Here is a 26,409-nt window from a genome sequence, read left to right as displayed (position 1 = left end):
CGAACTGGGTGAACATTTCTTGGTGTGTTTTGTTTCTCTTCTCCCTTTATCTTTTGCTTGTGGTTTTGTGCTTTTCACTTTGATTCCTAGATTAGATCTAGGTGCTGTTATTATTGTTATTGCTTGTGTTTACTTTGAAATTGGTTACTACTTTCCTTTGCTCCACACATCATAGTTTGTATTGGTGTGATTTTGAGTTCGAATTCACAACAGTATTGATATTAGAATCGTAGTGTCTTATAATTCTATAGTTCTAGACAAGTTTCAGAATTCAGTTTTGATCTTCGTCCTGTTTTTGAATTGCATTTCTATCTAATTTGCTATTTTCTCTTATATTCATTGTTGCAAATCGAATGCCTTAATTTTGTTTGTTGTGTTTTAAATGTGTACAAAGATCATAAGTGGACAGATCTACAAGCATCAACTCCTTTATAAAACCTCAACTGAGATATCTCATTGTATACATTCTATATACTAAGACACCTAGCATGTTTCCACTAGACTTTTGTTTGGAGGAAAATGTCTTTCCACTAGGCCAATCGATACCTTTTTAATATTTGTTGTTACTGATAAGGTCCTTTGGCAATTGTTTAGAATGCAGACATAAGGCAACCTGATATTATTTGCATTTAATATTTTATTTGACTTTGGAATACCGAGTGCACTTGAATAAAGGAATAACAACTGTGCATTTGAGATTTTGTACAGATCAATGATAATAGTAGAAGTTCTCAATGTAAGCCAACTGACATTTTCTTTCAAGCATGCTTTCCCTGCTCATTGTTAAATGTGCCTAAAAACTTTTTTGGTGTATGTTTATGTTTTAAAGCATTATAACCTAAGCCACAAACTAAATAATGCTTTGTTTCATTTGTGTTGATCGAGTCCAAGACATGACTGCATCTTCCCAACTAAGTCTCGCCCCTATTGGACCAGGTAGGTACGTTTTGAAGTGTGCCAGGATTTCAAGAGTTAGCGAAGATAACTAGCGTGCACCGAAAACTTGGAGGAGGAAGAGGTTCCGGATAATGAGTATTGTACGTCTGCACAACTCATTTGCATAGGTTTCAAAAAACGGACCGGTACCGGGATTGCGGCCGTTACAAATCGGTATCGGCAGCCACCGTGACCGTTTTTGGACCTTTTCACGTTGAGAACAAAAATCACAGCAAAATCGCCGTTACGGCCGTTACGGAACGCCGTTACGGCCGCGAAACGCCGTTACTGACTCTGTTACAGACTTGAACTTATAGCTTTTTTTTGGTTAGCTTTTGAATCACGTAGACGGTGAAGTTGGTTATGGAAAAAGAGAGAGTGAGATGAAAAGGAAAAATTAGACATGGAGAGACAAATAGAATGGAGAAGAACAATATTGAGAGAAAGAGAATGAGAAACAGCGGCGGTGTATGAGGAAGGGAATAAGGTTAGGGTTAATCTATCACTTACAAACTGGGCCAGGTATTGTATTGGGCTTAAAAACATATGGCCTCAGAAACATACAACACAACACAGTATTAGTATGAATTAAACATAGACTAACTTACCAATACACACACTCTTCATTCAATAATAATAAATTAATAATAATAATTACTTTTAGATGGTTTATTTGTTTATTCATATATTTATTTATTAAACTCAAACAAAAAAAGTGTGCATTCATCTCTTATCTAAGTTCAAGGTAATTTTAAATTGACACTCTTAATTCAACCACTTAATTTGAGTATTTAGGTAACAAATATTAGATGAAATTTTAGAGAAAAAATTGGGACTTTGATGTTAGAACTTTGAATTTTGATTGTATATTTATTATGTTATAATTATGGAAAAAAGTATTAATCTAAGTTATTATACATTATATGATAATATAAATAGTTTTAATACGTTTTGTGAAACGTTTTGATTAATTCACACCGCGAAGACCGTTATTTGTATCGCATCGTCCGTTACAGCCGAAATCGCGACAACACCTTGCATCTGTTCAATAGTTAGGTTCTTTAAATGGAGTTGTGATTTGTACTAAACATATCTGTTTGTGTTAATCAGTCGATGGAGCTGACAACACCTGCCAGTATATCGATGATAATCAAGACATGGATATGGACTGCGACCAAAACGGTGAATTGTCAACTGACAATGAATCTGGTATGACTTATAAGTAATAATGTGTAAAACACCCAAATTGTATTTTCTTGAAACCTATTTTTACTTCATATCATATTAAGGATGTGTTATATATAAACATTGCTGGCTGTGAGAGTTATATGTTGTTCATGTATCAATCAGACATAATTATCAATTTGTTTTTTCAACAATCTAATATCGTTTAATAAAGCCGCAATTTAGTGTTTTTTCTGTTTATTGTTTGTTTTTTCTGTTTATTGTTCGTTGTTTGATAACAATAATGTAGTTGAATAGAGTTCTCATTAATCATATTGGTACAAAATAAAGGAGTGATTTTTGGTCGAGATTCAAGAATGCCGCAATTTAGAGTACTTACTATTATACAATCCAATATATTTTGCTTCTTATAATCCAGTCTAGGAGTTAGTGGAGGATATTGAGTTCGCCGGCTTTTTTGTTTTATGAATGGTGGTGGAACCCAAAAGAGTGGCTTTTGCGGTAAAGGGGAATTTTTTTGCGACTTCATGTTGAGGCTGGGGTATGTGGTGTCTGCTGTTTCTGTTTTTTGGTGCTGCCAGTTGTATATTTCACCCTCAATTGTGTTCAGTTGTGGCTTCTGCTGTTTATGTTTCTGCAATTTACGGTGCTGTTTCTGTTTTTTGCTTCCTCCATGCGGTCTGTTTGCTGTCAGCAGGCTTTTTATTATGTTTTTTGGGCGGATTATAGTGGTTTGGCTTTGGGGTTTTCCGGTATATCGGTTCCTTTTGTAATTTCCTTTTCGTGCCCGCAAGCTTTAGCAGTGCATCTTGCACACTCTCGCTGTTAATAATATTTGCTGATTAAAAAAAAGAAATCTAATTATTGGTTGAAAAAGTTCAAGAAGTAGTATCGTTAGGCCAATGTCAACCTATTACATGAATATGTTTTGTTTAAGACGATAGAGAGCTATGAATAGATGAATAGATTAAGACGATAGGATTAGAGAGCTATTAAGAAGGTTTTGTTTGATGAAGCACTTGCAATTTCCTACCCTTTTTCAAATTCTTAGTTTGTGAGTTTTTCAAAATCTATGCACTGTGGATATTGTTGTTTGGAAGAAGAATGTGTGTCAATTAATTCAGTCGGGGTTAAGGAATGAAATGAGTTCATGTTATTAAAGACTGAAATAAATAAACAAATGTCTACCATTGATATAGATCAGTTTGCAAAGTAAAGTGGCTGCAAACTGGTGATTAGTTTAACATATTCACTCATATCGCAGCTTCTATGTTGAGATGCCTACAGAAGTTCAAACTTTTACTGGATCGGATTTTTTTCTTGGTTGTTTTTTCTGCATAATTTGAAGCTGGTTCAAGTTAATTTTGTGCGTAATTTGGAGCAAGTTCGAAGTGATTTTCTGCATAGCTTGGAGCTTATTTTCAGCATGTGGACTGTTGTTGTGCAGAAGAAGTGTTTCGACTTTCGATACCGCAGCTGCTACGCAGCGGTGTTTCTTCTGCCCTTGGGTTTTGATCCATCTCCATGTGGTCCAGCTGCAACATATAGGTTTTATTTTCTGCTCTTTGCTTTGGTGTGAAAATGTTTTGGTTCAGATTATTGATTTTCATTGTTGGTTTTAGCTGCCTGTTTGTAATGATCTCCTGCTGGTTTTTCAGTACAGGTGGCTGCAATTTAATTTTTTCAGAAGCCTATGTTTATTAACAAGAAAACAAGAGGTTCATGGATCACATCACATGTAAGTCCTTTCTAATTTATATTGTATTTTCATTTTTGAAATTATTTACTTTTTCTTTTACACCATCATTTAATTACTTAATCTTTTCTTTTATGAGGGTGAAGTACATCTCAACATACATTGCTATTTCATCATTCACTGATATTTAAATATGTTGGTTGCTGGACTATGTTATGATGAGTCTAACTTTGTATTTTTTTTCCTCTCAATTGCCAAGTTTATTGATGAATCTAATTTATACTTTGTTGTATTTGCAGGAAACTCATATGTAAAGTACATCTTATATACTTCTTTGTTGCATTTGTAGGAAACTCATTTGTACAAAATCTCTTATATACTTGATTATGCATTTGTCGTAGTCTTGGTCTTATCCACCCCTCATTTAAGGTGAGAATACAGGGATTTTTAGTCAATTGACAGTGCAAAATACATGTTTTTTATGTGGATTTAATATGTTCCAATGTTTTAACTCCTTGCAGTTTGAATGTATTTGATGATGTGGTGGGTATTAAGTGATTTCTAACACAAGCTGCAATGCAAAGAAGATGCATGGCAACCATTTTCAGCAAAAGCCGTCTATTAACTTTGTAGAATTAAAATACTTATTTGTTGCACTATTTTCCTTAGTAAATTCTTGCACTTCATGATGGTTTAGCAGATACATGTCTGACAGGCAGCATTTGCATCAGCATAATAAGGCAAGAGTTTGTACTCTTTTGAGCAGGCCTAAATGTTGTGTGGCATTTTTATACATCTTTGTACAAGTTGTAGGTTTTTTTTTTTTTTTTGCTAATGCATACTTATTTCGTAATGTGCTCTTTTTGTTAATATAAGATAGTTCTTCTACCGTCAATGTGATTTAATTATTGGCATTTGGCAAGCTCAAATTAATGTGTTGAATGTGTTGTATCTATCTGATTGTTTATTGTTTCCAGATAGACATCTATCTTTAGACCCTTCTAGCATTTATCAAAATCTTACTCATTCATTAACAAGGAAAAGATTGTGCCTTTCACATTATCAATTATAACCTCCCAAATTAAAAAAAGGTCTCTACTGAACGTATGGTTTAGTATTTTTTATAGTTTACTTAATGGATTGATATGTTATTACAAGCATACTCATTCTGTTAATCATGAAGATATCATAATTTCTCAAAAAATTAGATATGCAACGTGAATAAGTCAATTTAAATTCCATTTAGTTCCTATCTGTTGCTTTTAGTTTCATTCAAGTACGTAAACAAATATTTATACGGGTCGAAGGTATTGATAATCGATCAAGATGGTGTTCTAACTTCAAATGTGGTATATAGATAAATATATTGTAATTTATGATAACAAATGATTTCAACAACTCATTCCCAAAAAATTTGAATGGTTATCGTACTATGTTTAATGGTTAATGGTAATACAATTTTTTCTATGACCTATTTAATGAGAATATATAATATTATTGGACTCTATTACAGTTGATAGGACCCGTGCATCGCACGGGTCGAAAGTCTAGTTTTAATAATGAACAACTTGTCCCGTATATTATATTTGTTTTAAATGTCATATTAACGATAACATGTCCCGTGTACAGTAATTATTGTTGAATTTTTACCAACGACAACTCTTTCCGTGTATAATAATTATTTTAAAATTTATATAAGTGACATCTTATCTCATGTTTTATAATTATTTTTAAATTTTTATCAATTACAACTTTGTCCCGTGTATAATATTTAATTTAAACATTGTATTAATAACAATTTGTTATGTGTTTAATAATTATTTTTGAATTTTTAACAATGACAAATCTTGTAGTGTATAATAATTATTTCAAAATTTGAATCAACGACAACTTGTCCCGGGTTTAAAAGTATATTTTCAAATTTTTATCAGGAACAACATGTCCCATGTATAATAATTTCTTAATTTCTTTATTATCTACAACTTATCATATGCTTAACTATTTAATAATTATTTTAAAATTTGTATCAGTTCTCCCATGTCTAATAATTATTTTTAAAGTTTTACCGTGAGAAATTTCTCCCATGTGTAATGTTTGTTTAAAATTTTATATTAGCGATAACTGGTCCCATAATTATTGTTGGATTTTTACCAACAACAACTCTTCCCACGTATTTTATAAAATAAAAATAAAAATAAAAACTCTTCCCATGTATAATAACTATTTTAAAATTTATATTAGCGACAACTTATTCCTTGTTTTATAATTATTTTAAAAAAATTATCAGGTACAACTTGTCCCACTTATTAATATTTATTTTAATAGACAACTTGTCTTGTGCATGATTGTTCTATTTATTCAATGTCAACTTCACCCATGCCATTTAGGGATTATATCTTAGAGATTTAAGAAAAATCAGAATCCATTTTGCGTTTGTTTGCCGTAATAAATGTAACACCTCTTTTAATAAACTTAAATTATTTAAATAAAATCCTTTTTTTTATAATAAAATTTCGGCATGACCTATTTTAAAAAACTTCAGCTTTTGTATGAAGTCAAAGTTGTACTTGATAACAATTTTAATTCTTCATAATAGAGACTTATATGATCACCACACTGGACTTACGAACAATTGCCAGAGGAGAATATGAGGATTTCATGCTTTTGAGATCTGCTACTCATTATGTACAAAATAAATAATCCTCAAGTAAATTTTATTCTTTTAATTTGCAAAAGATCTACAAATGGCAAGGGAGGTATTACTCAATGAAACATACACAGTTTTCAAATCCAAATAGAAACAAAGTCCTGAATATATATACAAATACGAATAAACAAATACGAATTAACAAGGGACTACAAGTACTCAATCAACTTAGACAAACGATAAATAACCTAGCCTTTAAAATTGCCGCTATAAGCCGACACGGTCTCGACATCAGCTCTCCAATCTTCATAGGCAGCTACTAACATAAAATAAAAAAAGAAAGAGGAAGAACATAAGAAAAAGAATAGAGGGGTCAGATTACGCATCAAGTTATACGGGTAGATATGGGAATGCACACAACAATATTTATTTACATATACTTACCCAATAAAGTCATTACCAAAAATAAGTAATAATAGATTTTATAAAAATAGTTGACTCAATGCATGATGACCTTAATCCTAACACTCCTCCATGGAGACTAATGTTGTCAAAGTTTGTCTATATGGCAATCAAGTCACGCAACTCATAATTAACGAAATCTCAAACGGCAGTAACCATCATGGTACTCCTCAGAATTCTCATTAGAGTGCTCTGCATTGATCTTGAATTAGTTCAATGGAGTGTTAGGGTAGATATGTTGGCTAGTGGGATTACTGGCGATCAATGTAGCTAATCACTGAGCCATCGGTATATGCCCCACTCATATCTAACCCCCCATGGCCCTAACAAGGAAACATAAGTTCCTGAGTAGTACAAATATCAATTTTTAAAAGAATACAATTTTTAATAATAAAAGGAATAATCCTCGTTTCAAAACATCTCGACTCAAAGCGAGAGGATAATAGATATCGACCTTTAACTCATTCTAACCTTCCGGATCAAAGCCCGGAAAAAAATGCACATAACAAGCAAGTCCTAAAGGACTTAGACGACCCATGTTTATCGGCTATACATATAGCCTAACTACATAACATAAATAAGGTTTGTAATATCCCACCTGTCAGTATCAAAACTGTATCAGTCGATCGTCCCAGAGAACTTATTTTGTAAGAAGTTTAATGGAGAATATTCATTACGTAATATCAGCTTATTACGGGTTATGTATCAGAGGCGTATATAACACGCTTAAGTAAAGGGCAGTTTGGTAATTGCACGAGAGGAAGATATTTATTTGGTGGAGGACCAAAAATATCTCATTTCCTCTTCTCCATTCTCTCTCCTAAGATGTTGGCAAGGCTTTTCTCTTCTTTCCCTCTTCTCCATCGGTTCCCTCTCTTCTCTCCCTACCATACCATGTTATCAAATCTTCTCCCCCATGGATCAAACATCATAGTTTCCTTCTCCTCCTCTCTCAAGAACAACAAGAAGCTTTGGATTGATATCTCTATTTCCTCACATAGAGATTCCTTTGAGACTAGGGTTTTGGTTAGAAAGTTTTGGGTTGGAGTAAAGATGATCAAGCAAAAATCAAGATGTTATGGATTGCAAGAAAACAACAAGATTGGTTTGGTTTGAACAAAGAAAGCAAAAAGGGGCAAAAAGTTAAGGTTTGGTCATGTGAAGTGAAGATGATGCTTGAAGCTTGGGAATCATGTGTGAATCATGTTAGGTGCGTTCCTTAGATAGCTTTCCCACCTTGAGTTTATGTTATTGACTTGTAAGATAAGAAATGAATTTTTTCGGGTTTGCATATAGTGTGTAAGCACCCCTTTTTATGTTATGCTTGATATACTTGCCAATGCTTTCAATTCAAATGTTTTACAAGTTTCCTATGACCTCTAGAATCATACTATGCATAAAGATATTTGGTTTTGAGGCTTTTGGGTCAAGAACACCTTTTATGCAGGGCTGGACTGTCACAGCTCGCCTCGCGAGCAAGTGAGCTCGCGATGGCGAGCAAGACAATCGAACCAGGGGTACTGCTCGCCCCTAGCTCGCCTCGCGAGCAATGCAACTCGCCACGGCGAGTAATGCTGCTCGCCTCGCGAGCAAGACAGTGCTTACGGCATTGTTTGCTCGTCTCAGGTCTTATTGACGTCCTTTAAGCCGGTGTTACCCGAGCAGCCTTTTATGAAATAAACCCCTCAAACCAAGATTCTATTGGCTAATTTTAAGTAAAGATCTCTTGAGAAGAAACAAGTATTTGGCATAGTTAGCAAAGCATGGCAATGAAAGAATGTTAAGATAAGAAACGGGTAGCAAGTCAACCATTAAGAAAAGGGAAATCTAAAGCCTCGACATAGTTGTTGAGAACTAGTAAGTTAAGTAAGAATCTCTAGAATATTAAGACGCGAAGTGTAATCTCTTCGCATAGAAGTTAAGTGCCATACGAGTATGGTAAGATGTGAAACGATTTATATCTGTTCACAAAGTAAGTTAAGCAAGCATTAAGCTTACCTCCAGTGGGATCATTTAAGGGTCCGAGGTAAAAGATATAGCATGTTTAAGTTTATTTCTCATGCATAAGACTAAGGCTTATAAGAAAGTAAGAAAGAGTGTCATGTCTCTTGTTATCCAAATTGGATTCAAGGGGTTCCCCAAGGGGAATGGTTAAGCCGCAAGGGAGCCGCATTTCACTAAGATAAGGTGCCGTGTCTTTTGTATTCCATCCAAGGTTGGGTACAAAAGGTTCTCCAAGGGGAACGAGGTAAGCCGTAAGGGACCCGCACGTTCACTAAGGGAGTCCGGTGCGCTCTTGCTAAGCATTTCACCGGTAGTAGGGGATTATCTTCCGGGGTTACTCCACTCGGAACTAATCCGTAAAATTTGAACCAAGATAATTGTTTGTTACACGCTAACATAATCAATGAAGTTGACTATGCATATTCATCATACATTTATGTGTGTTATGTCATAGAGCCTTGGCATAGACTGTCAAGAACTAGAAAGAATATAGAAGTAGAAAGTCAAGAGCTAGCAAGCTAGAAAGAGTCACTTTTGTGGCAAGACTAAGGAAGTTTATTAGATACATCTTATTTAAGTAAGCAAAGTAAGCAAGTTAAGAGAGTTATACCGATGACGATCTTAGGTTCCCCTAATCGTCCGGTTTAGAGTCGTGTCATGACTTTAGCAAGTGAAGGCCATGATGCGTAGATCGTATCTTGGCATTGCGGTTTTAGTTTCCCCTTAACCGCCATGACACGTACAAGAAGAGAAGCCTTTAACAAGTAAGATAAGCCTATGACGGGTCTAGTATGCACTACCGTCTAGGGAAGCAAGACTCCACACACGTATAATCAACCGTCAGGTTGTATTGTAGACATGTGGCGACTATAGGTTTTTCCCCAGAGGTTGCCTATAGCTTAGGGTTAGGTGGAACTCACTAAGACATTATGTCTCATCCCAATCCTTATTTGTTTCAGATATCAGGATGGTTTGCAAGCTAGTAGCCGAATGGATGCTGCGACAAGTGTTGGTTCGTACCCGATGCCGGATGATGTGGATCTTCAAGGATGTATACATTATGTATTAGGAAAGTTTAAGATGTAATCTCTTGTACGAACGCATGTTGTTGTATAAACATTCATTTGAAGTTTTATTATTGTAAATTTTAATGTATCCAGTACTAAAGATAACGCACGTGCTAGACTTTCTAGATACATCTAGTATGGGTGTTACAAGGTTTCTACCACATGGTTAATGGTTCTTGTGATCAAACCAAAACTGTGAAAATAAGTACAGACAATCAACTCATAACACAATCGGCACAATTTACAAAACCAAGCAATTAACAAACAAACAAGCAATGAATCATAAACAACACATAACGGATAAAGACACAAAGCACTCAATCAAGCAATTCATATTTTTCAAACAAACAAGCAATCATTCAAATATTCATAATCACACTATAGTTCGATTCCCAAAATACCCATTAATGGTTAATCAGCCCCCACCTTAATAATTTACCGAATACTCCTGAGCAGCAACTTACGGAACGTTGACTCCGTTGCTCTATCCAAAATGTACGAACATGCTGCCCCAAAATCAAAAACGCAAGAACAAGCTCCCCAAGCATTAGAATTTCGTGGCTAGCAAGAGAAAGAACATCAACCAGTCCAATCAATAAAACAATACTCTATAATTAGAATTAATCCAACCAATATTTTAATTTGTAGTAAGGTACCAATAAGGTGATGCTTAACCGATTTAAAATACCAATTTTTGTCGCTATAAACTATAAAACAAAATCATTTAAAATAGAAAGTAAACCAAACATTTTGTGGAACCCTCAATTCATCTCATAACTAAAGTCATTTACAAATTCCCCTCTTTTTAATCCTAAAGTAAGCGAAATTCAAATAATAAAATCATTAACCAACAAACTTACTATCTTGATATTACTCCTGCCACTAATGCTATAGAAATTATTTAAATCCAAATTAAATCTAATTCCAATCCCACACAATCCAACCTCTAATATCTATACTATATATAAAGAAAACTACCCCTTTCAGCACACTTTTGGGTTGGAATTTTCTATCCAAAAATACCCTTAATTTTAAATACAAATAGGCAATTATAAAATAACATGTGGATTAATAATCAATGTCACTAATCGTCACTGTTAACTTTCTTTTACCACCGTTAACAACAGATCAAACTCACAAAAAAGTTTAAAAATTATATTTGCATTCTTTATGTCTCTTCTCATGAATTCAAATCGACCCATAATTCATCATAGTACCCTCTAATCACATCTCATCACCTCTAAAAAATTAGAAAGTTCCAAGGCTCACGAACTTGATTAATACTTCTGAAACACCATTGAATGAAATATCTTTAAGGTCCACTTCATGAATTGAATATATGAATGAATCAGAATTTGAGAAAATCAAAGTTGAACAATAATCACTTATGAAAAAAAAAATAATCCAAAGTTTATGTTTTTTCCTGCTTTATTTCTCACGAGTCTATGAGTTTTTTTAAAATTTTTTTTAAACAAAAATAATAGCAGATGAGGATTGGACTATAAATCCTTTAAAAAAAAATTAGTAACAAACGTGAGCAAAAAATATTGTTAAAGATTGAACTTTAAATCCTCTGAAGAAAAAAATTTAGTAACAAACGTGAGCAAAATATAATGTTAAAAATTGGACTTTAAATCCTCTGATAAAAATATTAGTAATAAACGTGAGCAAAAAATATTGTTAAAGATTGGACTTTAAATCCTCTAAAAAAAGATTAGTAATAGACGTGAGCAAAAATATTGTTGAAGATTGGACTATAAATTCTCTAAAAAAAAGGATTAGTAACAAACGTGAGCAAAAAATAATGTTAAAGATTGGACTTTAAATCCTCTAAAAAAAGATTAATAACAAACGTGAGAAAAAAATAATGTTAAAGATTGAACTTTAAATACTCTAAAAAAAATATTAGTAACAAACGTGAGCAAAAAATAATGTTAAAGATTGAACTTTAAATCCTCTGGAAAAAAATATTAGTAACAAACGTGAGCAAAATATTATGTTAAATATTGGACTTTAAATCCTCTAAAAAAATATTAGTAACAAATGTGAGCAAAAATTAATGTTAAAGGGCAGACCATTCCCAATGTTGGAATCTATCTTCAACGACATGTTTTCAATCATGCTCAATTATATGTAGCTTTATCGAGAGGAGTTTCTCAAAATTCAACAAAAGTTCTCATTAATGAAGGGAAAATAGAAGGAGAAGATGGAGACTTTACGAAAAATGTAGTTTTTAAAGATATTCTTTTATCGCAATCATAACAATGTTTCTTTTATATAAAATGCCATTTATAGATTTATGTTATGATGTTACTAATTACTATTAGAATAAACAATAAAAGATCATTATTTTTTCTTTATTTTATATGCAAACAAATTAAAATATGTCGAGTTCATAAATAATTGTTATATAACTTGACAATATTTTGTTTATAAATCAATATATCAATAATTTTCATTAATAATTAAAAATTTTAAAAATTTAATCAAAATTATACAAACAAACATAATAAAATAATCACATGAGCAAGATAAAAAGTTTAAACATCAGAAAAGTGATCTTCTATTCTCATTTTAATCTAAGACAACTTTGTAGCTAAATCTGAACGTCGTAATCATTTCTACGCAACAACTCAACTCAATTTCAAAAGAATATAGTTTCAAAATTACCTACAGCTATAAACCTTGATTTTCAAACCTAAAATGAGACCAAAACAGATTCTTACAACAACTAAGTCTAACATATTTATTGAGGCCTTATTAGGAAGCTTAGAACCATCATTTCAACAAAAGCAACATGTCTTGTTTAGTGTCTTTCACCAAAATCCGAAAATAAATATAAATAACTACAAAAATATAATTTTGAGAATAGAAGGAAGATAGAACTCACCAAAAGAAGACAAAGGGCTCAAAATGGACGTAACTCATCTTCCGACGTGGCGGCTGTGAGCTCCAGCACGGTTGTAGCGATTTCTGGCGTGGCAGCCGCCGGTGAAAGTTCTCCAATCTTGAAATAAATTCAGGGGTTTGGTAGAGGTTATCACGAGGAAGAAGATTGTCACTTTAGTTTCTCAAAAGGAGTCTCATGGTGGCCGAAAATTGAGAGAGGAAGTGGTGATTGGGGTATTTCAAACTCTCACCAATCTAATAATAAAGGCTAAATTAATTCAATGGTCTCTCAACTAATTCTCAGTTTTCATTTTGGTCCCATAAATTTTAAAATCATCATTTTAGTCCATCAACTATTGTTCCGTTATTCAATTTGGTTCTTTCCGTCAAAAAAGTAACTGTGCCGTCACATATCTTCAGAAGTCACTATTCCTCTTCTCTTCCTCTCTATCTCTCACGCACTGTACCTTCACTCCTCTTCTTCATAAATTTTTTCCGGAATTATTTCACTCTTCTTCTCTCAACACAACACAAATCCAAAGAAACAACACAACACAAATCTGTTTCTGCACAACACAAATCTGAAACAACACAACACGAATCCCACCTCCGCCGAACATGAAAACAGCTCCGGCGAGATCCGAAGTGAGTTCCGGCACTGTTCAAATCCAATGTTGAAAATGATGAAGGATTGAAGAAAAAGTTCCAATCATTTACATCAGATCCTAACTTGCCACTTTCCACCTCCATTTCTTCGCCGGAATGTCACCGGAAATTGAAGTTTTCGGCAAATGGGTCGCTGGATCGGGTGAAAAGTTTTTAGCTTTTTGTTTGAATAAAGTGATGGGTCTTTTGTAGAAGATGGATTTATTTGGTAGTTGTAATAAAATGATGTTTTTGGGTGTGAAACTACAGACATGTAGAAATCACCAACGTTGTTGAGTGTGTGTCTTTGGGTTGTTTTTGTTTGATTCACAATTTTCATGTTGCTTTGTTACAATACAATGAATTAATGAGTCTTGATGGTGGTGTCGAGGTAAATTGGGTCTTGATGATGAATGAAGGATTAAGAACAAAGATGATAATGATGATTCTGGGACATGTAGGATACCAATTGTAATTATAAATCAAATGTTGAAGTTTTTTTTATGGGTTTATTATTGATAGAAATCAATGGTGATGTTGTTGTTGTTGTTGTTGATGATGGTTGATATTTTTGAATTTTTCTAGAAAAATCGATGAAGACGATGATGATATTGATGAATGTGATGTTGAAGATGATGAAGAATAGTGAAGAAGAAGATGAAGAAATGGGAAATTAATTAGTTGTTGTTGACTCACTCTAAGATAAAATACACCTGCGTAATCTAATGGTTCTCCTTTTAAAAAAGATCAAACGGTTTAAATTAAAATAATTAATATGATCTATGGTGGACCACTCTTAAGGTTGGTTCACCATAGACATTTGAGGTTAAAGTTAACGGCCAAGGACCTTTTTGAAAACTGTAGCAAAAGTTGAGGGACCAAAATGATGATTTTAAGAGTTATGAGACCAAAATGAAAACTGAGAATTAGTTGGGGGACCATTGAATTAATTTAGACAATAATAAATTAGTGGTTATTGAAGAGGAAGAAGAGAGGGTTGCAATGGTAGTAATTTCGTCATCAATGGAGGTAGGAACATGATGGTGGGTGGCCGGAAAGATGAGTGACGGTGGTGGTTTATGAAAAGGGTGGATACGTTTCTGTTTTCTGGTAGGAGAGATACACATAAGGAAATATATGTGGGTAAGGATGAAGAAGTGGTCATGTGACATTAGGATACATGGCAATGTCACGTGTAGAAATTAAAGAAAAGGATTAAAAAGGAATGTTTGAAAACCAAAATTCTCCAAGATATTTGTTAAGATACTTTACTTAAAAATTAAAGGGTTAAATATGTTTTTAGTCTCAAAAAATATATCAACTTTTCGTTTTAGTCCCTCTAAAATTATCCTTCGACTTTTCGTCCCTATAAAATTTTCAATTACTAATTTTGGTCCTTATTTTAAATTTAATTTTTTTTATTTTTTAATGAAATTGTGCAGAAATGTGTAAAATATTCTAAAAAAAATTCCTAAAAAAGTTTAGAATTTTTTAACAAAACACAAATTAAATATGAAATTTTAACAGTAAATGATATAAAAATTCATATTAAATTTAGGTTTTGTTAAAAAATTTTGAATTTTTTTTGGAGTGATTCTTATAATATTTTGAATTTTTCTGGGAAATTTTATTAAATAATATGAATTCTACATATGAGTTTACTTTAAAAGAGAGACCAAAAGTGAAGATTGAAAATTTTATAAGGACTAAAAGTTGAAGGAAAATTTTAGAGGGAATAAAACGAAAAGTTGACATATTTATAGGGACCAAAAACATATTTAACCCAAAACTAAAAGTATGATCATCTAAAAATACAATAACAAAAGGATATTGAATCCAATAAAATAAATTCTATTTAAATTATTTTTATTCCACTAATCATTATCAAAAGGAATTACTTTTATGTCCTATAAATACATCAAACATATTTGTCAACCAACACCTACATTTATAATTAAATTAAAATTAAAATTAACACTGCTAATACAACAACAACAACAACAACAACGATAATAATAATAATATCAGGGCGTTACAATAAAAATCACTTTTTTTAAACAAATAATTTAGTTTGTTTGGATACAAATATATAAAAGAGAATTTTTGTTACAAAATTAGTTCAATCTTTTAAACCATATTTTCTCTCTCCTCTAAAAAAAATTATTTTTTGAGAAGCTGCTCTTAACAATTTCTCATTTTAAGCTGTTTTTAGATTTTTTTTTAGATTCTGATTTTTTTTAAAAAGTTGTAACAAACAGAAGCAAACTCTTAAAAGTGATTATTTTAAAAAAAAAATGTTTTTTTCCTTAAAAAAGCTATAACAAACGAGCTCTTAGTTATTTCTGACATTTTAGTCAATGTTCACTTATCTCGTGCATATAAGTTGATGACGGTTCAATATTGCTGTAGAATTGAAGTGATGTGATATTCTAAATAGTAGAAACACTTTAGCGTGAACACATTTTTTTTTTATTAATGACAACTTGTCTTGTGTATCAAAGTTAGGGCCCGTTTGTTACGGATTAAAATAAAAGTGATTTTTACATAATATAATTTAGAGATTATATTTTAGAGATTTTGTGAAAAATCAGAATCTATTTTGCGTTTGTTTACTGTAATAAAAATCACTTTTTTTTAAACAAATAATCTAGTTTGTTTGGATACAACTATATAAAAGGGATTTTTTGTTACAGAATTAGTGCAATTTTTTAAATCATATTTTCTCTCTCCTCTAAAAAAAATCTTTTTTTTTAGAAGCTGCTCTTAACAGCTTCTCATTTGAAGCTGCTTTTAGATTTTTTTTAGATTCTTATTTTTTTTAAAAATTTATAACAAACGGATGCAAAACTCTTAAAAGTGATTATTTTCTTAAAAAAGTGATTATTTTCTTAAATAAGCTATAACAAACGGGCTCTTAGTTTAGCAAGTCACAACTTATCACATACATTTGAGTTAGTTCTCAATTTTTAAATTTTGTTAGTGAAAACTTGTCGAGTGCATGCTAGTTTAATTCAATCAATGTCAATTTCTCTTGTGTATTTTATTAACGAAAACTTGTCTCGTGCATGATAGTTCATTTGTTTTAGGGGGCATGATAGTTTCATAATGATTTTTTAGGGGGCATGATATTTCTATTTAATTAATGTTAACTTCTCCCATATTTTAGTTATTTTTAAAATTTTAGTCAACACTCACCTATCATGTACATTTTAATTCATGAAGGTTCAATCTCATTGTAGAATTGAAGTAAGGTCATATTCTAAATAGTAGATTCATTTTGGCAAGAACAATTTATTATAAATGACAACTTCTCCCGTATAACAAAGTTAGTTTAATGAGTGAATATATAATAGTTTTTGGCACTGCTTTCCCATGTATAATAGTTTTTGGCACGGCTTCGGCCGCCTCACGCACTACTTCGGCTGCCTCATGTATAATAGTTTTTATATATAGATACATTTTTTAATATTATAATTAGTATTTTAAATGTTATAAAGATAGATTGCTCTTAAAAAATATATTTAAAAAAAAGTTATAAACATTTGTAGCTAAACATACACAAATTTTGTTTTCCACTTTTTAAAAATTATATTTTGAATATATTAAAACCATTTTTTTGTAAGCTTAACTGTGCATACTCCCTCTGTCACAAAATATAAATAGAAAAAACTCATTTTCTTTGTCCCAAAATATAAGCAAAAAAGACAAATTTTTATCCTATTTAATCTTCTTTTTTTATAAAACCATTTTTTCCAAGAAAAACTTTTAATTATTCTCATGAAATTAAATGCAAATTACATTCATTTTCTCTCTCTCTTCCATTTTCTTCATAATCAATAGCCAATGAAAATTGTTTTTACATCTTCCCATGAAACTTATTTCAAAGAAAACACAAAAAAACTATTCTCCAAATTCTTATATTTTAGCTTTCTTTAATAAGTGTGATTTTATTTTATTTTTTTGCATACAATTTGGGACAGAGCTAACAATCAATATATTTTTTAGTGTATAAAAAATTCTTAAATTTTTAACTTGATGCTAGTTAAGAATCCTTATATAATGTTTTTTTACTGAATCCTTATATAATGTTGAATCACAACGAAATAAATTCTTAAATTAAATTTGATATGTAATTAAATTACTCCTGTGGTATTCATCATCTTTATTTCTAGTGTAATTATTTTTTAATAAAAAATTATAATAAACCATGGAAAGAATGTGCAAGTATTTGAAGAAAATTGAACATAGGACAAAACCATATCCATTGGTTTAAATTTTTAGAACTTTTTTTTTTTCATACTACATATTGTTGCTCTATACATTTTCTTTTACTTTTTTTTTTTTCAAGTAAAAAGAAGGAAAAGGTAATAGAACAGAAATACACAATATGAATGATGTTTTTTATACCTTGATGTTGCACATGTCATGTTGATTCAGCGGGAAAAAAAAAGTGTAGTCATTTTTACATGGTGATATGAAGAAGAAAAAAAATATGAAAATACTTTTTAGCAAGAAAAAAAGAGTTCTTGTTACCTTCCTGTGTTTTCGATTTCTCTTACAATCTTCCTACATAATAAGAAAATGAATTGAAGATTAGAAAAAGGAAGAGGGAGAAGATGATGAAATATAGATAAGAAAAGTGAGAAAGAAGAGAAAAAGGAATGAGTGAAATGAAGCATTGAATCTTGTATATAGACATATGTTAAAATAAATTGAGTTTGAATATGAATTTCATACTTGAGAGGCAAAATTTTGGGGAAGAGTGTAGAAATGAGTTAATAAGTTTGTAGAAGGTTTGAAATTGAAAAGCTCTTAGGGTTGTTGAGAAGTGTGATATGTTGTGAATTGACATATTGAATAAAGTAGATATTTTTAAAAAAGCAAAAGGTTAAGTTAGCTTTAAACAAATACATTTCCAACAATTAAAGCAACGTGTATTAGTAAGACAAAGTATGTAGTTACATGACATCATAATACTTACATGATGTAATCTTGTTAGAAAAAACATTATTTAGACTTATTTTACCCCTAATAATGGGACGTGGCAGTTAGCAAGGATAGGTTAATAATGTGTTTTCCACAACATTGTATCTTTTTATAAAGGGGGATTGGTTTTCAATTTTTCAAGTTAAAAATGGCAGGAAAAAGTAAAATCCGCTTGAACTTATGTAACTGGCACAACAACCGCCGATTTCTATCTTGTTTACCGGATTTTTATCTGGTTCCATCACATGCCAGATATAGATATATGAATTGGACTGGGCATAGGTTTGGTTCCAGGTTGAATGGCTATTCCGGTCCAATTTTGATTACCCTGGTCCTATTTCATATCGCTAGTTGCCCTTAATTTCTAAATATTTATATGTTTGTAGCATTAAAGTGAAATGGAGTAGAGATCTTCTCTATTTTTGGAAAGGGTTATGCAAGACGTTTGTTAAAAATTCAAAAATTGAAATAATGGACTAGTTATATATATAAAAATTTCTTTTTTAAGTTTCAAGGTGTTTACATCATTATTAAGATAAAATGTTCATTTTGAACTTCTTAACAAGGCCCTTAACATTTCCCTTATAAAAAATTGACATCTCCCCTACTATATAAAGTGATGCGTAAATGTTTAATTAATGTTATCATTTTAAAAAATGTTTGAATTTATATCATTAGCAAGTCCAACCAAAATCATAGCAATGAAGACCTCCATTTTTTTTTTCATTTCTTTTGAGAAATGGTGAAGATTCTTGCACAATGAAATGAGAAATAATATTTGTACAACAATTTTTTTTGATAACTTTTGTGACAACTTTCTCTCTCATACTTATATTATGTTTTTACTTTCTCTTTCTATTGTTTGGTTTTTGTGTTAATACCTCATTTTCTTTGTAAATCAATGGTTGTTCAATAAGTTATCATTGAAATGGTTGTTCAAATAACACACCTTCAATGAAATACAAATCGTCATTTTTGAAATTGTTACAAATTGTTTATTTTATTCTTTTGAAATTCATTCAACTAACAGAACCAACAAGAGACAAAATCGCCAGCCTTTCCAAAAGAAGGGCATATCTCAACCAAGGCTTACAACCAACTTGCATATCATAAACCTGTCTATGATCTTAATTCTTAAACATTCAAATTCCTACAAACCCAATTGATATACACCTTAAAAAATTCAATCATAAGGATTTTACAATCTGCAACAATTGGTTCAATACTAAGCATATAATTAAATCCTCTAATGCATTCCATGACCATCAAAGTATCCAACTGCACAACAATTTCACCAGTTCTTTGATCCTTCACGAGTTGCAGAATTCTGGAATTGAAGGCTCGTCCCTCATAATAAAAATAAGCCCCTAATAAAATAAAAACAAAATTTTGCGAAAAGGAAGGGATTATTGTGATTCTTTGAATTAGATTTCCAAATTGATTGATTGATTAAGTGATTATACAAATTGGATGGTTTGATAGCATTAAAGTCTTGTTTAAAAAAAAAAAAAACTAGAGTCTAAAGGATGGATGCGTGTTGGATTGGTGGTGGTTACCAGTGTGTATGAGAGATGGAAGTCGGGAGGGAACGCGAGAGAGGTTAAGAAGAAGAAAGAAGTAGCGTTGCTGCTGGAAGAAAGAAGAAACAATAACATGTTTTTTTCCCTTTGATTGGGGGGTGGGTATTGACTATAATTATTTTTTAGGTCCGTCACTTTTGATGGCCCAGCTCGGTTGAGTTGTTTGCACACCCCCAAGAATGACCCTGTATCGAACACCAAGTGCTTTAGCTAGAGTAAGTCCATAAGATGTCATGCTCTCTTGTTTGCAGGTTGAGAATGTTGTTTTACTCGTGTAATTCTTGAAAGCATACAAAAGTAGTAAACCCTATCGGGAAACAACCTGCATCAACCTGAATGACATAAGCACGAGTACATAGAATCTAAATCAGTTGTTCACCCTGTTGCCTACACTTCTTTGTCATTTTATATTTATCAGATCAGACAGTTGAACCACTAATTTTACTAAACACTTTACTTAGTTTATCAACTATCTATCATCAACCATAAACTACAACCGTAAGTCACTAACCATCACTCATCATCTATAAACTATAAGCTATCAATCATCCATTATTATCATTTTTTTTTATCAAAGAGAGCCTAAATCAAAATATAAAAATTTGATTTTATAAAATCAAAACCAAGTATACTCAAAATGCCGCACAAGAAACAAAAATGTGTATCCTTCAAAAAATAAAAATAAATGTACACATGTGATCCATATGGCAAGTACATGTAATGTACATGTAATCATGTAATGTTCATGTTGTAAGACAATCTCTATTAATTTGCTTCCTTAATTGTTGTTTTTAGTTCTACCTTATTTAGTGCCAAAAATAAATCATATAACTTTTTTTTTTACTAAGAAGAAAAATCATATAACAAAAATCATACATATTACAAAGTATTTAAAAAATTTATAATACAAAATTAAGCTTGTATTTTGAGTACATATTACGGGGTTTATCTTAGTCATGTAATTAAAACAACTCAAAACATATTATAAATTGCAAATTAATTTATAATTTCCAATGAATATATATTTTGTCAACTCAATAGAACACATGCATTTTTCTATTGTTAAATTCTATCAAAGATCAAAAGTGAAGGAATTTGAAATAAGAGATGTTGAACAAAAATATAGTATAAAAGCAAATGACATCCAATAACTAATTGAATATTAAAAAAGAAATAATGGCATCTAAAAGCTAAAAAAGCAATACATTATAATTTTGGGACTTCCAAACACTGAGTTTTATTACCACATTAGATTAAGAAACACTACACAATTGAAATTAATATCACATATTTATTCAAAACCTTAATCCATTAGGTATATGAGTCATCTCACTTATATGTTCCTCAAAATCTACTCTTCCATCTAATATAGAAATTTAACTCACATTTGTCACATTAACATCTCTTATTTAAGTTTGCAACTCTCCACGTCTATAATTATGTGACATAGTCAAATAAGATCAAATGAAAACAAAATATGTTTAAAATGGTTGGTTGGTGATTGTTTCATAGAGGGAAGTTTATGTTTCTTTCTTACATGAGAAGAGAAAGGAAATTAGAAGAAAAGAGTGCTACATAATTTTAAATATATAATAAAGATGTATTTTATCAACCCAACATAACATATTTGCAATTTTCCATTATCATTTGCCACCAACGATCAAAAGTAAATAAATTTGAAATAATAGAGATTGAATGAAAAAATTCACAAGAGAAAGAATGAAATCCAAAAATTAAATTTTAAGATTGAATAATTAAAAATTCGAGTTCTAGTCCCCTATTTTCAGTAACTCACGAAATTGATCCGTTCATTTTAAAATCACTCTGTTTTGGTCCCTTTCTACTATCTTTAGACTAAAAAATAATGATGTGACATATTTTAAACGATGTGGAATACACTCTCAAGGTGTAGAATGATCAATATCCATGCAACTACCTGGAAACTCCCTAAAATTTTCAATTTAAATATGATATGTCACCATTTTTAAGTTCAAAAATCTGAAAGAGAAACCAAAACTGGGTGATTTCGAAATGAGGAGCAAATTCTGGGAGTGAGTGATAGTAAGAGGACCAAAACTTTAATTAAGCCAAAATTAAACAAATGACATCCAAAAACTAAAATAACAGTTCATAATGTTGCGAGTTTCGGGGAATCCTACATTGAGTTTGATCATCACGTTAGTTTAAAATAAACCACACAAATGAGTTTGACACTACATCTTCACCCGAAACCTTAAGGCATTAGATATATGGATCTTATCACTTATATGTTTTTCAACATCTACTCTTACATCCACTGTAGAACTTTAACTCACACTTGGCACACTAACATCTTTCCATCAAGTATGAGACTCTCCGTATTTGTGATCTACCACCAGGAACTACCCATGTTTCCCTCACAAAGTTGAACAAGGTTATGACATTGTCCTTGGACCATACGTGAGAGCCAACACTGGTGTAGATCGACTGATTGAACATAAAACTACCACACAAATGAGCATGATACCACGTCTTCATCCAATATTTTAAAATTATCCATACTAGTTACATAATATAAGTAATAAAATAGAAGAGTGAGCAAAGTTAATGAAATGAGAGAATAAATAAGAGGGTGGAGGTGTTATTTGATTTTAGAAGTGTGCCACGTGAGAATTATTGTAATGTCCAAAATTGAATGTCATGTTATATAAGATGATGAGTTGTCAACAAATGAATTTGATGGTCTATAATCTATACTTTATATACTATGTATGTATACCGAAAATAACCCCTTTTAGCTCTTTTGAGTTTGTTTTTTGCCTTTTTAAAAATGCTCTTAATTTTCAATAAAAATAACACATGTAACAAATATATAAGAATAAATTTAAATATTAAAATAGGAGTGTAACAAACACAAATGTCAAGTTTTTTCCTTTATCATTTAAAAAGTGTAACAAACTAGATGAGTATATCTATATTTACTTTTTCATTATCCCGATTATACCCTTAAACAACGAATTTTTCTATAATAAAGATTGTTGTTAGCGTCATAAAAAAAAGAATTTATATTTTTTTTTTGTTATATTGTTGGTTTAATTGAAATAGATAATCTTGGTTAGTTTGATTTGCTTTAATTTTGAAGAAAAAACATTTATATTTTTACTTTTAATCAAAATTAAAATTTCATAAAAAAACACCGTTTATAATTTTCAAATGTTAGCTCAATAAAAATGACAGAAAGACAAGCCCGCGAGTGTCTGTCTTTTTGTTAGTAATAATAAAGGTTTTTTTTAGTGTGACACATCATCACAATTCTAGTATAAGATTAACTAAGTTTATTTTATATAAAGGCTAAATTGCATTTTTGGTCCCTTAACTATTTAGGTAGTATCACTTTGGTCCCTTAATTAAACTTCGATTTATTTTGGTCCTTAACTTCTCTCCGTTAAACATTTTGGTCCTTTCCGTTAGTTTTAATTCAAAAATGTTAGGTTTTCTAAACATTGTTCTTGTTTATTATCGTTCGTTTGAAAGTTACATTACAAGTTTTCTAAACATAGTTATTGTAGAAAAAAGGACCCAAAGGTGGAAAGAAGAAAAACCAGAAAATTAAAAGACAATAAAGTTTTGAGAACAAAGTACAAAAGTTAAGACACTTTGATACATTAAACTTTATCATACACTACAAATATATAGAGCCAAACCATAAGCTTGCTTGTAAGACTCAATATAAAATCTGCACTAAATCTACTCTTAAGCACTAGCCATCATTAACTAAGAACACTAGGCATCATTACCTAGGACTGCTTTACTTACTAAATAAGCAACAATCTAACTATGACACTTAAACTTAAACAAGCAACGCTTTAATTATGACAGAAAACAACAACACATAATTAATTATTAAAACAGAAAAATATCAATCTACAACACTCCTCCTTGATATTTTTCTTGAAAAAACTCCAAGCATTGATCTCATCTTTCCAACCTTCATCAGATAAAACTTCATTGGCCAAATTTTTGTATCTGTTGCAGCGGAAACACATTGAGCTTTAGTTGATGATTGGGTGACCCCTTCTTGCTTCTTCAAATTCCAATCAGACACAACACGACCAAATGAAAAAACACAATCAGATGCAGTCTTGACATTGTCGCTTTCTGCATAATCTAGGAGGTCTCCACTTTCATTTTGAAAAACACACAAGTCATAAACAGAGGCATCGACAACATTACAATCAAAATCCTTTTCTATAATCTTTTTCTCCTCCTGCATGGTAACTTTACATCCCTCAAAATTAGCAGCTTCAGTATACCTTGCAGTCTCTAACATAACAATATTGCATCTAGCATAATTGTCATCCAAAGTTCACCTTTTTTGAGCTGAAAAATTCGCATCAACTCTATTTGGAAAAACACGCAAGGATGTCTTCTTCCACTCCACTGGAAAGCTTTTTCCTCTCATTTCAATAATCATTAATTTAGATCCAAAAGGATAAAAAAATAGTGCATTTCATATCCTTAAAATGCAAAGAATAGTTTTTCTCCATCATTTGTCCAACACTCAAAAGACTTTGATTTATATCAGGCACAAACAAAACATCTAAAATATATTTTATACCTGAGAGAGTTTCAACAACCACAACTCCTTTGCCTTTGACCTCAACATGTTGTCCATTGCCAATGACAACTTTGGAGTAAAAGGATTCATCAAGCTCTTTAAAAAAACTAACAGTGTTAGTCATATGATTGGTGCGTCCACTATCTATTAGCCATGTTTCTTTGCTACTACATGCTAAATAGCAAGAAGCCTTAAACAATTGCTCCTCATCTTCTTGGTGGTGCTCAACAACTCGGGCTTGTTGTTCTTGTTTGTTTGGTTGTTTGTTTGTTTGTTTGTTTTGTTTTTGTAAACCTTCTCCACATGATCAAGTTGGTTACAAGCTTTACATTTAACTCCTGGCCTATACCAACAAAACTTATCTAAATGAGTATCTTTTTTGCAATGTGGACATGGTGGAACCTTCTTTTTCCCAAAACTTTTAAAGCTTTGGTTTTTGCCTTTGTTGCTGGCCTTTGTTCAGAAGCTTGCAAAGCATTAACAAGCTCTGCAAATGTGATTTTAGAAAAATTCTTATTTTCTTCAAGAGATGAAATTTTTGCTTCAAACATCTGTGGAAGACACACCAGTATTTTTTCCACAACTCTTTGATCATTGAGATCTTCTCCCAACAATTTGATTTGTGTAACAACTTTAGAAATTCTGTCAAAAAACTCTCTAACAGTTTCAGTTTCTTTCATTTTTAGTGCTTCAAACTCTCTTCTAAAGTTCAACACTTTCATTTTATTTGTTCTTTCACTTCCTTGGTACTCCTCCTTCAGCTTGTTCCAAGCTTCTTTTGCAATTTCAAGATTCAAAATCTTGATAAAAATATCATCATGTAGAGCTGCATGTATTATGACAAGAGCTCTACCTTCTTTTGCCACTTCATCACTATGATTTCTTATTTGAGCTAATGTTGGGTTGTTTGGGAGAGGTGGTGGGTTGCTGCCCTTTTCAACCATATCCCATAAACTTTGAGCTCTCAAATAAGTCTTCATTTTTACAGCCCACAAATCATAGTTTTCTCCTGAAAACACATGAGGTGGAGGTAAATAAGCATTATTAGAAGCCATTTTTGGTGTTTAAAAGTTTTTTGTAAAGATTTTTGTGAAGGTTTTCTTGCTGGTTTTCTCCCACCCTCAAAAATTTACATTGGTTTTCTAACCTCACAGACCCGTTAAGATCAATGGGGCTCTTGATACCATGTAGAAAAAAGGACCCAAATGTGGAAATGGTGGAGAAGAAAGAAGAAAAACCATAAAATTACAAGACAATAAAGTTTTGACAACGAAGTACAAAAAGTTAAGACACTTAGATACATTAAACTTAAGCATACACTACAAATATATAGAGCCAAACCATAAACTTGCCTATAAGACTCAATATAAAATGCACTAAATCTACTCTTAAGCACTAGTCATCATTACCTAAGAACACTAAGCATCATTACCTAGGACTGCTTTACTTAGCAACAATCTAATTATGACACTTAAACTTAAACAAGCAACACTTTAATTATGACAGAAAACAGCAACACATAATTAATTATTAAAACAGAAAAATATCAATCTCCAACAGTTATATTACAAAATTTCAATTTGACCTATTCAGATGATGTTATCATTTTCAAAGACATATAAGGAGGTTTGTTCTTAAAGAAAATTTACTGGGTAATCATCCACCCAAATTCTAATTTGTAGCTCAAATCACAACAATAGTTCAAAGCACTACTA

At 31.4% G+C, this 26,409-nt stretch overlaps 1 protein-coding gene, 1 long non-coding RNA gene and 1 pseudogene across 9 annotated transcripts; 1 reads left to right on the top strand and 2 right to left on the bottom strand.

Moving 5' to 3' along the window:
* Positions 1-4,746, top strand: LOC146923337 (uncharacterized). 8 transcript variants are annotated; one of them, XR_015012892.1, is made up of 6 exons: positions 1-1,037; positions 2,047-2,145; positions 3,569-3,669; positions 3,780-3,859; positions 4,117-4,246; positions 4,339-4,746. XR_015012892.1 is itself a non-coding variant. In XM_085716092.1 (6 exons), the coding sequence occupies exons 1-5, from the start codon at positions 1,029-1,031 to the stop codon at positions 4,199-4,201; spliced, it is 369 nt and encodes a 122-aa protein (XP_085572218.1). In that variant the 5' UTR covers positions 1-1,028; the 3' UTR covers positions 4,202-4,246; positions 4,339-4,746. The 8 variants fall into 8 exon arrangements, 3 of the variants coding, with proteins under 3 accessions (XP_085572218.1, XP_085572217.1, XP_085572215.1); XR_015012890.1 differs by having other exon boundaries at positions 3,470-3,669; positions 3,785-3,859; positions 3,964-4,246; XR_015012894.1 differs by having other exon boundaries at positions 3,386-3,669; positions 4,167-4,246.
* Positions 4,747-6,568: 1,822 nt separating this feature from the next.
* On the bottom strand, positions 6,569-14,238 carry LOC146923336 (uncharacterized). The gene is made up of 3 exons (XR_015012896.1): positions 12,888-14,238; positions 10,424-10,558; positions 6,569-6,780 (listed from the first exon to the last, which is right to left on the bottom strand). It is a non-coding gene; the product is annotated as an uncharacterized LOC146923336 (long non-coding RNA).
* A 9,477-nt stretch (positions 14,239-23,715) lies between these two features.
* On the bottom strand, positions 23,716-25,973 carry LOC146923335 (uncharacterized; annotated as a pseudogene).
* Positions 25,974-26,409: the final 436 nt, after the last annotated feature.

This window comes from Medicago sativa, chromosome 5 (assembly GCF_051527215.1).
Source record: "Medicago sativa cultivar Bolivia chromosome 5, Bolivia_mono, whole genome shotgun sequence".
NCBI classification, from domain to species: Eukaryota; Viridiplantae; Streptophyta; class Magnoliopsida; order Fabales; family Fabaceae; genus Medicago; species Medicago sativa.
The sequence above is the reverse complement of the archived record's forward strand: the minus strand, read 5'-3'. Positions and strand labels throughout refer to the sequence as shown.